At 54.3% G+C, this 17,433-nt stretch overlaps 1 protein-coding gene across 1 annotated transcript in view; it reads right to left on the bottom strand.

Moving 5' to 3' along the window:
• Nucleotides 1–12,984, bottom strand: part of UHRF1 (ubiquitin like with PHD and ring finger domains 1) — a 32,589-nt gene extending 19,605 nt beyond the window's left edge. Inside the window, exons 1-4 of the mRNA XM_052643752.1 lie at nucleotides 12,739–12,984; nucleotides 3,976–4,248; nucleotides 3,540–3,694; nucleotides 215–430 (exon numbers count right to left, since the gene is read on the bottom strand). Of these exons, the coding sequence (XP_052499712.1) occupies nucleotides 215–430; nucleotides 3,540–3,694; nucleotides 3,976–4,248; nucleotides 12,739–12,984 (890 nt within the window). The remainder of the gene's footprint in view (nucleotides 1–214; nucleotides 431–3,539; nucleotides 3,695–3,975; nucleotides 4,249–12,738) is intronic.
• Nucleotides 12,985–17,433: the final 4,449 nt, after the last annotated feature.

Consider the following 17,433-nt stretch of genomic DNA (forward strand, 5'->3'; position numbering starts at 1 on the left):
GAACTGCATGACCAGGGAACAGGAGAAGGGAGAATATTAAGTGCGGCCTTCAGTACTTTCCGGACTTGGCCACATTTTTTCACCTGTTTGCCAAATTCAAAATGACAAGTATACAAGGACAAGGAAGTCTGAAATCTCTGCCAGGGCCCCAGTGACAGTTCCGCAGGTTGGGCATAGAGGGCCCGGGGAGAAGGCGGAGGCCGGGCAGACTCACCCGATCCTGACGTTGGCATGCAGCTCCCGCGCCGTCCTGGTCTCACGTTTCCGCAGGATCTCGGCGTCATACCAGAAGCCGCGGTCCTTGGGGAGGTCTGGGTTGTAGTTGACCATGACCACCTGGCCCACCTGCAGGTCCTCCCACTTGATGGTGTGTCGGGCCCGAGCCCGGACGTTCTGTGAGGTCATCTGGACCACTCCGTTCTCTGGGTAGCTGCAGGGGAGAGCCCTGAGCTCAGACCTCAGGCACCAGCAGGCCTCACTCCATCACCGGCAGAGAGAGAAGCCAGGCGGAGAGGGCCACCCAGTGTGCAGGTTTGAGTTACGCTCGTCACAGCAATCCAGAAAGGCCCCTCCCAGAGAGCTCATCTGTTGGTGTTAATAACACACAGGCACAGTGACACGTTCCAATGTGTCACAGCAGCCACCAGCCTTTGCAGCACCAGGGACTGGTTTCGTGGAAGACAGTTTTTTCATGGACCAGGAAGGCATGGGTGGTTTGAGGATGATTTGAGGATGATTCAAGTGCATTACATTTACTGTGCACTTTATTTCCACTCTTATTAAAGCAGCTCCACCTCAGCTCATGAGGCATTAGAGCCAGGGGGGGAAAAAAAAGCTACATTGGGATCCTAACCCCTGGCACCCTGACAAGTGGTGCTTATTGGCACCTAATCTGGAAATAGGGGCTTCCAAGATGGTGACATTAGCAGTAAAGACCCTGCCTGCCAATGCAAGAGACAGAAGAGATGGGGGTTCGATTCCTGTACCAGGAAGATCCCCTGGAGAAGGAACTGGCAACCCACTCCAGTATTCTCGCCTGGAGAATCCCATGGACAGAGAAGCCTGGTGGGCTGCAGTCCACAGGGTCGTAGAGAGTTGGACACGACTGAAGTGGCTTAGCATGCCACGCACCCTGCTCATTTAGGGACATTGCTCAACCTGGAAATAGGATTGTTGCAGACAGGAGAAGTTAAGATCAGGTCCTGATAGAGAAGAATGGTCCTAAACCTCGTGACTGATGGATGAGAGGCAGACAGAGGAGAGCAATGCAACAAGAGGAGGCAGAGGCAGGAGGGGGAACACAGCCACAAGCCAGGACAGCCAGTCCCGCTGGAAGAGGCACAAAGGACTCTCCCCTCCAGGTTCCAGGAGGGTCTCAGCCTTGTCACCACCTTGGTTTTGGACTTACGGCCTCTAGGACCATGAGACGATACACTATTCCAGCAACAGCAGCAATACTTTGTAGAGCAGCCATAGGAAAGCAAGACAGAAGGAAATCAGGGGACGGAAAACTTTTTTCCATACATGTGTGTTGATGGTGACTTTTGTAGAGGGATAGACATTATATTAAAAAAAAAATAGGAAGTCATTGTTCTGGATATACAGGAATTCCAAGTGGCCCAAAAAAAGGCATAAGACAATTGGGGGAGCCTGGTAGGCTGCAGTCCATGGGGTCGCTGAGGGTCGGACACAACTGAGCGACTTCACTTTCAGTTTTCACTCTCATGCATTGGAGAAGGAAATGGTAACCCACTCCAGTGTTCTTGCCTGGAGAATCCCAGGGACGGGGGAGCCTGGTGGGCTGCCGTCTATGGGGTCACACAGAGTCGGACACGACTGAAGCGACTTAGCAGCAGCAGCAGCAGCAGCATATTCTAAGTAACACAACATTGTAAAGCAACAAAACACCAATAAAAATTAACAAAAGATAAATAAGTAAAAAATTTTTAAAAACCTAACACTGTAAAGCAGCTATACTCTAGCAAAAGCTATTTTAAAATAAATTAAATTTAAAAAAATAAAATAAAAGCATATCCTATTAGCAACAAAGTTTAGCCTCAGCCTAGAGCGGGGACGATCCCAACTTTACTGTGATGAGCTGGTTAGCCTGGTGTTCATTATTTTTGCTAATAAAGCGCCAAGAACAAGGGTTGTCCAAGGGGTGCTAGTGGTAAGGAACCTGCCTGCCAATGCAAGAGACATAAGAGACATGGGTTCGACCCCTGGGTGGGGAAAATCCCCTGGAAAAGAAATGGTAACCCACTCTAGTACTTTTGTCTGGGGAAATCCCATGGACAGAGGAGCCTGGAGAGCTGCAGTCCACAGGGTTGCAAAGGGCTGGACACGACTAAGGCAACTTAGCATGCACAACAAGGGTTGCCAAGGACTAGACAGTCAATACTTAGAGCTTTGTGAGCTGCAAGGTGCCTGCTGTGAACACTCAACTCGGCTATTACCACAAGAGCAGTCACAGACAAGATGTAAACAATGGGAGCTGGGGTGTTTCAATAAAGCTTCATCGTCAAAAACAGGATGTGGGCCAGGTCTGGCCTGAGGGTGGAAGCTTGTGAACCCTGACCAAGAGGATGGGAATCTGGCACCTACTGCCTTTCACTCATCCAATTACTCCAATAATTTTTAGAGCTAAGCTTAGAATGTGCCAGAACCTGGTGTGGGCAGTAAGAGACTCTGGAGGGAAACAGATGAAGCCCTAGCACCCTCATACAACATGAGCTCCCTATAGGCAGGGAGGCTTGCCTTCTGTTACAAACGGCATCCCCCACATACACATTCTGAAGCCCTAACATCCACTGTGACTGTATCTGCAGACAGGGCCCTTAGAGGTTGTTATTGTTTAGTCACTAAGTCGTGTCCAATTCTTTGTGACCCCCATGGACTGTAGCCCGCCAGGCTCCTCTGTCCACAGGATTCTTCAGGCAAGAATACTGGAGTGGGTTGCCATTCCCTTCTCCAGGGGATCTTCCCAACCCAGGGATCAAACCCAGGTCTCCACACTGTAGGCAGATTCTTTACCATCTGAGCCACCAGGGAAGCCCAGGCTGTAATCAGTTAAAGGAGCTCATAAGGACAGGGCTCTAATCTAATAGGACTGGTGTTCTTATTAGAGAAGACACCAGAGCTCTCTCTCTCTCTCTCCCCAAACTCAAAGGAAAGGCCACGTGAGGATACAGTGAGAAGATGGCTGTGTCCAAGCCAGGAGGAGAGCCCTCACCAGGAGGTGACCCTGCCAGCACGCTGAGCTCGGACTTGCAGCCTCCAGGACCGTGAGAAGATACAGGCCTAATGCTGAAGTCGCCCAGCCTGCGGCATGTGCTTATGGCTGCCAAGCCAACTCAGAGCCCCTCTGTGTTCACAGACGGGAACTCCCCGGGCCCATCACAGGGCTTGCCACATGCTAAGTGTTCCATAAACACTCTGAATTCCTACGAAGGAGGGAGGGGACATCACCACCCAAGCAACTCCAAACACCAGGTCTTCGGAGCCGCTGCTGTCCCGGGGCCCACCCCGAGAACACTCACTCATCATATTTCACGTGATAGATGATGTCGTCCTCTGGCTCTGAGCTGGAGCTGCTGGGCTGGTCGTGAGCCTGAGCCTTCCTTGTCACCCTGATGACCTTGGCCTCGAACCACGCGCCCATATTTGTGTCCCTCGCGTCCACGTACTCGCCGACCTGCCGGGGAAGGAAGCTCTCATTTGGCCTCGGGGAAATCTGAGAAGGGTCATGGTCTTAAGGGGAGGAGGGCAGCGGATCAGAACTTAAGACGGCCCCTGCGAGGACCACAGGGAAGATACTCGCAGGTCCAGTTACAGGGTTCTGCTTTAGGGGCGGAGAAGGAACCCCTGAGCACTGATGTTTCCACCAAGGGACTGTGAGGACATAGGGCAGGATGAGGGGGCTGTCCAGCCACGGGGATCGGGGGCGGCATGGGGACAGCGATGCATGAGCCCCACCTTGTAGAGGCCCAGCTCCGTCTCGTCACACTCGTCCTCATCTGCCTTCCCTTCTGGCTCGTTGGCGGCCTCGCCGCTGTTGGAGGACTTGTCCGACTCGCTCTGGGCCAGGCCGCAGCCAGAGTCTGTGTCCGAGAGCTCAGAGTCCCTCTCCTTGCTGCCACTGCTGCTGCTGGGAACAGGGACGGGCAGCACAAGGCTCTGCCGGACCAGGAGCTGGATGGTGTCGTTCAGGCGGACGTCGTAGTCAAACAGCGTGTGGCCGTCCTCCATCTGCAGGGACGCAGGCCAAGGTCACCAGGCGAGGGAGCTCACTGGGGGGTGGGGGGGTGATGGACCACACCCGCCCTGGCTGAGGCCTGCCAGCTCCTGGGGACAAGGTCACCTGAAGCCCTTTCCAATGAGGACGCCAGCTGCCACACGGGGGGTGTCCCCAGAAGCATGTGGCCTAACCCCGCTGGGCCACGGCCACACATCAGGTATCGGAGGAGGTTTCAATACTTTATGTCGTTTGGAACTTTTGTTACAATCAACAAGCACTGCCTGTACCCCTGGCTCTCAGGGAGAGTGACCTGCCCCCGGGACGATGCTGCAGGGACATTTCTGGTTGTCTTGACAAGGTGGGGGTGCTGGGAATGCCCAGGATGGCCCCCAGAGAGAACACCTTTCTGTTATTTCCACCCGCACTAGGCACTCACTGATGGGGAGGCTAGGAGCCAGCAGGGCTCTATGATCCATTGGCACCGGGTGACTCACCAGGTACGTGAAGGGGTTTGGCTTCAGAGCACATCCCTAGGGCACAAAAGTCTTTGTGCTGGGAGTTACTTTTCCGTAAGCAACTGCCCCAGAGCACCCCACCAACACCCAACAAGGACCCTCAGCCCTCGGGATCCAGAACACCCTGAAGCAGGCTCTGCTGATCTCTGATTGCTCTGGAGGGGTGGAGCAGGGGGCTATCATGGACACCACAGGAGCAGCTCCCTTCCCCCCACCCTCTGGATGCTGGGAGCACCCCAGTTGTGACAACCACGGAGGGCCTCCAACATCACCCAGTGTCCCCTGGTTCAGAAGCAGTGCCCTCAAGGAAGGAAGGACAGGACCTCCCTGGTGGCTCAGTGGTAAAGAATCCACCTGCCAACGCAGGGTTCGGTCCCTGGGAAGATCCCATGTGCCTCAGAGCAACTAAGCCCGTGAGCCACAACTACTGAGCCTTCATTCCTAGAGCCCTGCTCCTCAAAAGCCACAGCAACGAAGCCAGAGCTCTGCAGCTAGAGAATAGCTGCCGCTCACCCCAACTAGAGAAAAGGCCATGCAGCAATGAAGACCCAGCACAGCCAAGACAACTAAATTTTTAAAAAAAGAAACAAAAGGAAGAACACGCAAAAGTCAACTTTCCCTCCTTCCCAATTTTTAACCGGAAGCTGCTGGTTCAAAGGGCCGATTGCCATTAATATGCAAACAGCACCTGGGGTCATGGGGAGGGCATGTTCCAGGTAGTGGTTGTTAATCTTTATTCATCACAAACCTGGGAACAGGATGGCTGAGAATCCCTCTCCCCCAGAAAGGCACATATGAACACACTTGCTGCAGAGGCCACCGGGAGCCCCCTGAAGCCCACCCTGCACAGCCAGGCCCATGCTGCCTGCTCACCCAAAGCCCAGCAAGAGCCTCTGATATGCCTTGCCCTGCCTGGCTGCCACAGGGGGTCAGACAGTGAGACAGCGCCAGCCCTCCTACACGGAGTGACAGCAGGGAGAGGGGACACACACGCGTTGTCACAGCCCAGGGTCCACAGACTGATGGGCAGACCAACACCACACTGAGGTCATCCTCACGCTGGGATGTTACTCATCCCTAAAAAGGAGAGAAGGGACATCCCTGGCAGGCCAGTGGTTAAGACTCTGCGTTTTCACTGCAGGGGCACAGGTTCAATTCCTGGTCGGTGAACTAAGATCCCCAAGCCACATGGCAAGGCCAAAATGAAAAAGTCAACATAGGTTTCTCAGTTATACCAAATGCGCTATCTGGCAGGAGACAGGTGGCGGGGTGGGGTATATGAGAAATTTCTGAACCTTCCTCTTAAATCTGTGAACCTAAAACTGCTCTAAAAACTAAAGTTTATTAGTTTTTTTTAAAAAAAAAGGTGGAGAAATGTGTGTCCCCAGCATCATTATGACAAGGAAACCAGCAGAACGTCATTAAAATATCATTAAAAAGGATGATGAGGAGAGGCAGCACCTGGCGCCCAGCACCTGCACAGTTAGGCAGACCCCCCCTCACCACTGCGGACAGTAAACACCCCGACCCTGATCATCCTCTCTGTGGGGAGGTGGAGCAGAATTCCTGCTGCCCCAACTTGATGTCAGGAACCCCCCTAGTTGTGACAACTGATGTCTCCAGACACTGCCCAGAGCCCCAACAGGGCCAAACAGCCCCTAGGGAGAACCACTGAGCTAGACACAGGTAGCCTGGTGCTTACCATGCTCAGGGCAGCATCATTTGCCAGCCAAGCAGCGGCTCATTCCTAGAGACACAGGACACAGCTGCACATGACAGCTAAATGCAGGAGAGTAGAGGCGCTTCCCACACACGTCAGGGGAAGCAAGGGTGGTTTCAGAGGACGAGAACTAATAAACGGAAACGCCAGGACGGGGGAGAGGCAGTGGGGCCAGTAGGGGGCATATGGTTGGACTTCTGTCCTACAAGGAGCGCCAGGATGGAGGCCCAGCGGCAGCCAGGGTGGCAGAGCTGGGGGCGGGAGCAGAAAGGCAGCTGGGAGTGCGCAGGGCAAGCGGGCTGGGGGGAAGATCAGGACCTGGCTGAGGGCTGCAGCTAAAGGCGGCAGGAGGAATACTGATGGGGCCATCTATGATGGGTCAGGAAGCTAGATGGACGGGAGGGGCCCACACACACAGACCCAGACACATACACACACACACACACACACCCCTCCTGGTGCAAGAGTGCAGCAGGCAGAGGTGCAATCAGGCGGGCTGGGCACTGGGGAGGCCGCACGCTGGGCCACGCTAGCCCGAGGCTCCACCTCCAGGATGGAATGCAGACTGGTCTTGACGGCTTCAGAGGACCACTTCTGGAAGGTTCCAGACAGGCCCCGCAGTGGGCAGGAAGGTGCTTGCACAACCACTTGCTATGACGAAAGGGTGTGTGTCGGATGCCCCCCTCCCCAACCCTGCTAGCCTCAAGTTGTACACAGCAGGGAGTGGGGCTGGACCCAGTGAGGATATGGACACGCCAAGCCCGGGGTTTCTTCAAAGATCCTAAAACTCCAACTGAGGCTAACAGCGTTGATAAAAGCTATACAAGGGACTTCCCTACCTGTCCTGTGGTTAAGACGCCAAGCTTCCAATGCAGAGAGCATGGGTTCAGCTCCTGGTGGAGAAACTAAGATCCCATATGCCACGTGGCAATAAGTGAAAAAAAAGGTGAAATTAACACACAGTTTAAATCCCTGGTGGCTCATATGGTAAAGACTCTGCCTGCAATGCACGAGACTCAGGTTTAATCCCTGGGTTAGGAAAATCCCCTGAAAGAAATGGCCACCAACTCCAATTATTTTTTCCTGGAAAATTCTATGGACAGAGAAGTTTGGTGGGCTGCAGTTCATGGGGTCGCAAAGAGTTGGACAGGACTGATGACATTTCAACACAACGTTGTAACACCACTGATAATCAACTATACTGGAATAAAATAATATTTTAGAAAATTCAAAAAATGAAAGCTATTCAAACTGAATGGCAAGCTGAATCTTAGGTTGCAGATTCTCGTGTTAAAAATTAAACATGCAGTCAGAATCCTGTACAACCAGAATGGCAGGTGAAAATCCCTTAAGCTGCCTGGGGTGGTAGTGCAGTCGCTCAGTTGTGTCCAGCTGTGTGCAACCCCATGGACTGCAGCCCGCCAGGCTCCTCTGTCCATGGGATTTCCGAGGCAAGAACAGCGGAATGGGTTGCTATTTCCTTCTCCAGGGGATCTTCCTGACCTAGGGATCAAACCCAAGTCTCCTGCATTGTAGGCAGGTTCTTTACCACTGAGCCACCAGGGATTAAACTGCCTGTAGTAAAACACAAGACACGTGGTCTGGGGCACATTCAGGTGTAAAGGCCAAGCTGCCGGCGGCGTTTAGATCACATCCCTCTTTTAAACCAGAAGCTTCCTGGACTTGGGGAATTCTGGGCATGCACATGGCAGTAAATGAAATAAACACAGAGGCCATCTGACAACGGAGCTTCCTCCCAGAAGCCTAGATTCAGAGCTGCCCACTTTCTGTCCCCCTGGGGCACTGGGGGGACACTTTTGAGGTATGTATGAGTGCTGCTCAGAGCACAGGAAATACATGACCCTGGGTCTGGCAAGGGGTGGTTCTCCTGGACTGGGGAGAGGTGGAGAGGTCATAAACCAGACCACAGCCTGTGAACCTCTGGTCAAGGGGGACCTCCAGCAGGAAGAGGCCAGGAGCCTCTATAAAGACCCTTCCTGCAGCTGTAGTCCGTCCCAGCCCCCACAGTCCCATCTAAGACTCCAGGCCTCCCCAGCAACGTGGGGTTCAAGCCAGACAGATGGACAGACAGAGATGGAGGAAGGAGGAAAAGGTATGATTCAGGCCGTGGCAGAGGAACACGCTTCCCGCTGTGCGGGGGAGAGGTGGGTGTACAGGCATGACCCAGACTGTCCACCAATCAGTCCTGACAAGTGAACTCTGCCCTATGACCCCCCCGCTGGCCACAGCCCAGGTCATGCCCTGGAGTGGCATTTCCATTTCGGGGGTCTGTGAGGCCCAGGCTACCTACCCTGTCATGACACTGTGATGTCACTGGCCAGCCTCATGACCTTCCAGGGGCATGGAGCCTGTGCGGTGTGGGCTGACGCCACCATTCCAATGCCTAAAGAAACATACATGTGTGTTTTCTCTTGCTCCGTGGGGTTGCAGAGTTGGACACGACTGAGCAACTGAATAACAACCAATTTTTCTCCAATTCCGAATTCTAACAGGACAAAAACTGATACACATGATCCACGTCCACAGTGCTCTCTGGGGTCCTCCATTGCTTTGAGGGGTGGAAGCGGTGCTGAGTCCAAACAGTGTGACACCCATGCCCTGGAGGGACACCTGCAGCACCCACCGCGCCCTGGGTACTCAGTCCAGCACATCCCACAGCACAACCCGGATCTGCACCCCGGGAGGAAGCCTGCATGTAACTGCCACACCTCAGCCAGCGGGACAGTTCCCACTAACCGTTTGGTAAATAAAGTTCTACCAGGACTCAAATCAGGACATGCCCACTCCTTTGGGCTCTGGATCTATTCCTGGCTTCAGTGGCAGAGGTGAGTGGACAGACTGCCCAACCGCAAATGGTTTCCACTGGGTCCTTAACAGAAAGAGTTTGCTAAACCCCAACCTGAAAGGCATGTCTCCAGCTGCGGGGAGGGTGTTTGGGGGAGAAGGAAGGAAGGGACCTTCCCTCCTGCAGCCAGAAGGACAGGTCTCAGCAAGGGCTATCCAATTTACCGAATGACTCTGTCCTTTGGGAAAAGGGGCAGACCTTCAGAGAAGGCCCAGCAGGGCAGGGCCATCTGGCGGGGCACTGCGACAAGAGTGACCCTCGGAAGGCCACTCCCAGGATGCCATTTCACCTGATCCTTCAGACAGCTCTCCTATAGTAAATCACCGACTAAATAATTAGTTCTCGTCTCAGCTGGGAGCAACTTTGCCCCCAGGGGGCACTTGGCAATGTCTGGGGACCCTGTGGACTTTATGACGGGGGGCGGGGGGGTAAGGGGGTGCTCCTGGCTTCAAGTGAGCGGGACCGAGATGCTGCTCCACACCCCATACTGCTGGGGGATGAACCCCCCATGGAGGACAATCAGGCCCTGACGTCAGCAGTGCCCAAGGGGAGGTCCTGCACTAAATGGTTTATTGCCCCTTTACTGTGAACCAGGAGGGAAGCTCAGCCCCCACCGCGCATCCGTGACCTCACTGAATCCCACCAAGTACACGCTGTGGGCCTACAGTTAGCCCCATCTGACTGCAAAGCACAGACTGTCCCCGGCCAGAAAAACTGGCGAGGCACTTGGGACGATTAGGCCCAAGCATTGCGTCTGAGCACCGTTACCAGCACCATCAATGACAGCTATTGTGATTTTTCTGGGCAGCCAAAAAAAAAGACAAAGAAAGAAGCACCAGACGCCTCTCACCCTTGCCCAGGCTGGGCCAGCCGCCCGGGGTCCCTTCCCCCATCCAGCTCCCTGCATTTCCGCCAATCAAACGACATAACCGCCAACCTATTCAGCCTAAGCTAGCTCGCCACGGGACCCTCCCATATCCTGAAGACAGACTCTGCTTGGTTCTGCTTTATTGGCTCGAGTGACCTTACCGCAGACTTGGGACTGCATGCGATGCCCTGTTTCTTTAAAAAAAAGTGGGGGAGGGAAGGAATCTTGGACACTCTCTAGAACATTCTATAAAAACAACAGCTCTCTCACACCCGCTGGAGGCTGCACAGCCTCCTACGGTGATTAGCCCGGTCTGTTTGCAGACCTGACTTGCTTCAAGGTGTCTTTTGTGCCCCACTCGCCTGGCACTGTCCACACCTCCCTGAGACCGGGCCACTTCCTGGTCGCGCAACCCTGAGGAAATTGCATCACTCTGAGGCCTGGCTTCCTCACCCGGAAGACAGAACTGACTACGCATTGGCCCAGTTGAGCATGGGGAAGGGGATGAACAGCGGTTAGAGGAGGTTACTCAGGAACAAGGAACCTTCTGAGATCTTCAAAAGCGGCACTATGAGAAGACAGACAGACAAACAAACCTAAGGATTAGAGGTACACTGCTTATCATCAGGCTTTAAAACTCACACAGGCAATACCAAGACTTTGGTATGGATCAGTTGCCATGTTGCCCATGCAGGAAGAGAGGGGTTTGGTTACACGAATGTACGCATTGGTAAACATGCCAAACCATCTGCTTAGGATGTATTTCTCACTGTATGCAAATTTCCTCAGAAGAAACAGGAGCTACAAACAAAAACTGTACTCTAGTTAAGGACTGGCCAGCTGGAGGGTCTACTGGTGACATGAACTGGAACTTTCTCTGCAATGCATCTCCCAAAATAAGATGGGCTGGTGGACGGATAGAGGCAAAGACAGCTGTGTGATGTCAGTGATAAAAGCCGCGGGTAGGTGTTTAGGCGTTCATGGCTCTTTCGACTTCTCTGCATGTTTTTGAATGTAAAAATTAAAGTGCATGGCGCCCAAGCCCACAGCAGGCATTCAGAAATAGTCACTGCCTTCAATGTAAGGATTCGATCCTATCTGCCTTTGCATGATGCCACGAACTGTTTAGCCCGTGTCCATGGGAGGTCTTCAGAAATTCAGCAGAAGGACCTTTTGCTGAACACAAAGACTGGGGGGCAAACTGAAATCAGTGTGGACATCCCCAAAAATGAGCCTCTGTTGGAGGTGGCAGCAAAGAGGCTCCGCTCCCCAGAGATCGCATCCCAGGGAAGCACCACTCCCAGCCCTGCCTTTTCTCCAGCCGCACAGCGCACGTGACCACAGTGAGTAAGTTCCCCAGCTTCCCTTCCCCAGGCGGGGCACGTTAACTCAGATTGTTAAGACATTCAAGTCCTCATATCTCCCACAGGAAGGAGGCGAGAGGTCTCAGAGGGCGCCTTGAGCCCAAGAAATTAATCATCAGGTCTCATTTCCAGGAGGCAGGCAGGATCCTCCCAGCCCCTAAAAAAAAAAAAAAGAAAAAAAACTCCTGGCCAGGCGGACAGCATCTATTTTTCAATTTAAACACCAGATGGCGGCAGCACCCAGTTTAAGACATGACAACAACAAAGTCAGAGCCCAAAGGAACACTTTTATTCCTGGGTAGTCTCTATACCGAGGTCGCCGAGGTCCCTACAGGCCACTCGCCTTCCAGGGTGGCCCCAGCAGACAGGAAGGACACTTTCCGTGGGACCATCTTCTCCCACTCAGCGACACCCCAACACAGCCTGGCCTACCGTCCCCTCTGAAGACACCAACAAGAATGAAAACTCCCAGGGGTGTCACTGGAGAAAGCATCTCCAAAGTGGGCAGCTGATAAAGCCAAGGGGTGGGGGGCATTTTCAAGGGCTACAAGGGGCTGTGGTGGGGAATCTCGAAGAAAGGGAACAGGGCCAGCTGAGCCCACACAAAGCACAAACCCCACCATTCAGGGGCAGCCCCACCGCCTCCGCCAGAGAGGAGGCCCAGGAGTGGCGGAAATTCCTGATTAACAAGCACCGTCTCTGACTCTGAATAAGCTGATCCCAATTTCTAGAAAACCCCATGGGGGTCGGAAAATAGTAAGGTGCTAACGGACCGTAGACCTTTGGTGTGTGTTTCAAAGAAAAATCTGGTCTCTTCCGTCCGGGTGTCTGAGTATTGATTCTAGGCTCTTCCTTGAAATTCATCAGCCCTCCAACGGCCACCTCCAACTTCTTTTTTCTAGAAATTATTTTGAGGGGAGCGTCCACAAAAGGGAGGGCTGGGAGTTTAAAAGACCTCCAAACGCAACAGATTTGAGTGCCCGGCTGCCCGCCTGGAGTGTCAGTCTAGGAGTCGAGCCTTTGTTCCTCGCTCAGGCACTGGAGGTTTCTGTGGAGAAGCAGACCGGACGAGGGGGGTGGGGGGGGGTGGAGTGTGTGTGCCCTGCCTGGATGAGGCAAGAACAAAGGTGCTGGGCAGGCAGGCGGGCAGCCTGCAGAGCGAGTTTACCTGCTTGCCCCGGTAGAAAAGCCTCTGCAGGCCTGGCTCCACGTGGAATAGCTCCTGGATCTTCTTTCTCAGCTCCTCCACCTTGGTCAGCCTAGACAAGGAGTCCACGGTGTGGGCCACCTTCCCATCCATGGTGCGAACCTGGATCCACATGGTGCCTGCTGGTGCTGCGAGGATAAGGGAGCGAGACCCCTGGTCAGTTCTGCCGTCAATACCACCACCATGGCCGTGCCATATTCGGGTCATCCTTGCTATTGTCCAGACCGTGGACACCAGGTAACTCTTGGAATGCCCTCCCAGCCCCTTATTCCCTATAGCCTGCCACAGCTGGCCCAGGCCCCAGGCCCTGAATTAAGAGATAATGCATTAATGAGTAGCACTGGTGGAGGATTGAGGAGGGACGGGAAATTAGGGGAGAGTAAAAGACACCTTGGGCTACTCAGTCAGCGAACCCTGCCTTTCACAGGGGAAAAACAAAAAAACAAAAAAAAAAAACCACACACCAGGATTTCAAGGAAAAGGGCACACAGTCAAACGGGCCGAGCTTGTTCATTCATTCATTCATTCATTCCTTGGATGAACACTGACGCGAGAGGGAAACCCAGAAGTCCCGCTCGGGCTGGAACTTACGAAGTCCCAGGGAACTCAACTAAGTGGGACCGAAGGGGAAGGAACCCACTCGAGACCCGGGAGCCCGGGACTCCGGGTGCCCGCGGACCCCCACCGCACCCCAACCCCGCGCGCGCGCGCTTGCGCGACGCGGCGGGCCCCGCTGTGGCCATGGCAACCGGCCGCCCCGTCCCGGCCACCCCCGCGCGGGCAGCGCTACTCACTTCTGCCCCACGACCGCTCGGAGCTCCAGCCTGCGTTTCCCGGACCCCGACGCACGGCCCCGTAGCCCCTCTTGTTCTCTCGCTAGCCAGCGCGGGCCACGCCAGCGAGCCCACGCCCACCCCCACCGCCGGGACGGCCAAAGGGCCCGCGCGCCAGGTCCCGCCCCCTTCACTTGAGCCGCCTCACTGATTGGCTCCACCGCGGTCGGCCGCCCCGCCCTGTTCGCTCCTCATTGGCCCATACGCGCCCGGAGAACTAAGGGCGCGCGAAATCGGGCTCGGGCGCGACAATTGAATCGCGGGGCGCCCCGCGCGCAGGCGCGGAGCCTGACATCCTCCCCCGCGGCTCGCCGGGCCCTCCCCCACCGAGCCGGCGCGACCCCCGCAGGGCGCCTAGGATGTTCCGCTCGCCCCTGCCAGAGCCTGGGCTTCCGGGGCGACTTCTAAGGGCCGGCAGGGTGGTGGGCAAAGCCGGAGACCGCGTGTAGGGTAGCCCTGGCGCGGGGGAAATGTACTCCCGTGCTGGCAGAGCGTCCCGGAAAGTTTTGCAAAGTCAAGGCGCCGGGTGCGCCGAGTCCGGCCCGCCTCCCCCCGTCCGCGCCTTGGCCCGGGCTGGCACCCCAAACGGCCTGACCGCTCACGATCCACTCGCCTGCTTGCGCTCTGGCCCTTCTGAGGATGGCAGAGGAGCCGCGTGTGTGGCCAGGACCCTGCGCAGACGTGCGTGCGATCCCGAGCGCCCGGACGGCCACCACTGCCCGCTGCGCTGCCAGCTGCTCTGATTTTTTTCCCGCGAAAACTTGGCGTTTGGGAGTTGCGGGGCCACAGGAGGCCGCGCCGGGGGCGGGCGCCTGCCTGGTGATTGGCCGCCTCAATGGCGGGAAGCGAGAAAGGGGGTGGGGGGCGCCCCCGCCTCTGTCCACCCCCCCCCCCCCCGCCCAGCGGGCCACGGCCCCGCCCAGCCCTGCGCGCTCTGCTGGGCTCGCCCAGCGTGCAACAGGGCCGGTGGCGGGACCTGGGCCCCCACATCATGGGTGCTCTCCATGAACCCTAAGGATCACCCCCAGGGTACACACCCCTGACCTCCTAAGTCTGTTCTTTCAGCCCCTCTTACCAGGCATGCACTGACCAGTTGGGCAGGAAGACTGGAATCTGTGTAAATTATGCAGGAGAATTTGGGGGTATCTCCCAGGAGACCTCCTGCACCCAGATGACCGGCCTGGTCTCCCCAGCTCCGTTTCCTTGCGCCAAGGCCCTCCAGCGCTCCCCACCCTACCCACCCGCAGGGCTTGTTTGCTGGTTTTTCCCGCCTCCTTTTCCCGCCTTCTCCTGGCTGTCCAGGCGGGCAGGGCTGCCCTCCCCCCTTCGCCCTGCCGGCTCTGCTCTGACCAGTCCTGCCGGGCACACAGTGACCCATTCTGGGCACCTACAAAATGCCTGAACAGGGTGTTCAGAGCTGGGGACCCAAAAGTGGGCAAGGCCCACCCTGTTGGTGGTCTCCGAGAGGTTAAATTCTTATCTGGGGAGACCAGCAAGAAATGAATCAATAAAGCAAATCATTTCAGATACCACACGTACCATGAAGACAGGACAAGAGCTGGAGAGTGACCAGCAGCCATGTGGGAGGGCGGGGAGAGGAGGCACTCTGGTTGAGGTGGAGAGGTGGGTCTCTCTGGGCGCATGACATTTGAGCTGAGATCTGAGATGAGAAACCCCGAGGACAGACGGATCGAGGCGGAAAGAGCAAATGCAGAGGCCGGAAAAGGCTTAGAAATGGACAGAGAGCTGGGCAGATGCAGTGAAAGGGAGGGCGGGCGGGAGCGGATGAGGTCAGAGGGGTGTCATGTAAGACCTCACAGGCCACCAGGAGGACTTTGGTCTTTCTCTGGAGAGCAGTGGATAGAGTGGGAGGGCTGTGAGCTAAAAACCGATGAGCTCCAATGTGTGTTTTCACAAGGTTTCTCTGGCCACACATAGAGTTCCTTCTATCTTGGCTCTGGTATTTCTGCTTTTATTTCTCCCAGCGGTAGACAGACGAATGGCCCCCAAAGATGTCCACATCTTAATCCCTGGGGTCTGTGAATATCATACCTTCCATGGCAAAAAGGGACTCAGCAGATGGGATTAAACTAAAGATTGTCAGATGGGGAGATTATCCTAGATTATCTGGGCTGGCCCAATGTCATCATGAAAACGAACGTGAATTCACTCAGTCGTGTCCGACTCTTTGTGACCCCGTGGTCTGTAGCCTACCAGGCTCCTCCACCCATGGGATTTTCAAGGCAAGAATACTGGAGTGGGTTGTCGTTTCTCCAGGGGATCTTCCTGACCTAGAGATTGAACCCAGGTCTCCCGCATTGCGGGCAGACGCTTTACCGGCTGAGCCACCAGGGAAGCCGTCATGAGGGGCCTAGTAAATGAAAAAGAGTGGCGAGAGGATCAAGTCAGAGAAGTGAGAATGGAAACAGAGGATGGAACGATGAAAGCAAAAGGCGAAGGATATGGGAAACCTCTAGAAACTGGAAAAGACAAGGGACAAATTCTTTCCTAGAATTCTAGAACATAATCCTGCCAACACCTTGACTTTAGCTCCATTTCACGCTTCAGACCTCCAGAACTGTAAGAGAACTCAGTTGTCTTGTTTGAAAGCATGGAATTTGTGGACATTTGTTACAGCAGCCATAGGAATACACTCCAATCACAAAGTCGAGATGCTCCTATTAATTTTCCCTCACCTTCAGGATTTCACCAACACAGCTGAATGCGTTTATCGAAACTAAGCCATCAGCTACATGGCAACCATGTTGTAGACGTGAGCAGGTAGCCAGGCCTCCCCAACCTTGTGTGGCAGATGAGGTCTTCCATACTGACAACATCTCTGACAAGAACCCAGCCCATTCCTGGCAAGAGCATAGCCTCTCTTTGTGCCTGCTGTCAAAATTCAGCATGGCTGAAAAAGAAATAGACCCTATATTCCTTGTGTACATTTGGTACAGGGCACACAATCCAGCCTCCTTGGATATCTGAAGTTAAGCAACACAGAAAGAGGTGTCTGGTTTTCCCTGCAGAAAAGACCTTGAGCAGTGGTGATGATGGGCCCCACCCAATCTCTCTACTCATTTCAAGAAAGTCAGAGGGGTTGCTTGGGTTAATTAACAATCATGAACAAGAAACTATGCCAAGCATCTTTAAAAGAAGCTTACCAATCAGTTGGAAAAGCAAAATGTTGATGTCTGCAAAAGACATCACATCAAATACAGCAAGATATGACATAGTCATGAGGCCTGCCAGAGCCTGGAGAACAGACACTTCCTAAAGCTTCTTCTGTTTTTCTGTCCCTCCTACTTAGGCACCGGCCTACATGCAGATCAGGCACCATGAGGGTGCAAATGGCTTCAGTTTCCCTTTTGCAAAATGATATGCACTTGACAATCATTAAGTCATTGAACAGACTTTAACTGCCCTCCCTTGTCTGCACCAGGCCCTGGGTCCAGCAAACCAAGTCCCACTCTATAGGGACTTCTTGGCAGTGGAGAAGCAGGAAGGAAGGACAGCTACCAGTTGTGTAGGGAGCTGGTGCTTTGTGATGGTATCCATGATCACGTGGATACCATCTCCAAGACACAGCAAATCCCATGTTCTAGATATCGCTATCATTTTCCTTCTAATACACATTAATAGAAATAGAGAGCTACTAAAGAGAAAATGATTGGGACTTTCCTGGCAGTCCAGTGGTTAAGACTCCACACTGTCACTGCTGAGGTCACAGGTTCAATCCCTGGTCAGGGAACTAAGATCCCACAAGCTGCACGGTATAGCCAAAAAAAAAAGTGAAAATGATTATCTGCATAGGACCCAGCAT

This window comes from Budorcas taxicolor, chromosome 7, assembly GCF_023091745.1.
Source record: "Budorcas taxicolor isolate Tak-1 chromosome 7, Takin1.1, whole genome shotgun sequence".
Lineage (NCBI taxonomy): Eukaryota > Metazoa > Chordata > Mammalia > Artiodactyla > Bovidae > Budorcas > Budorcas taxicolor.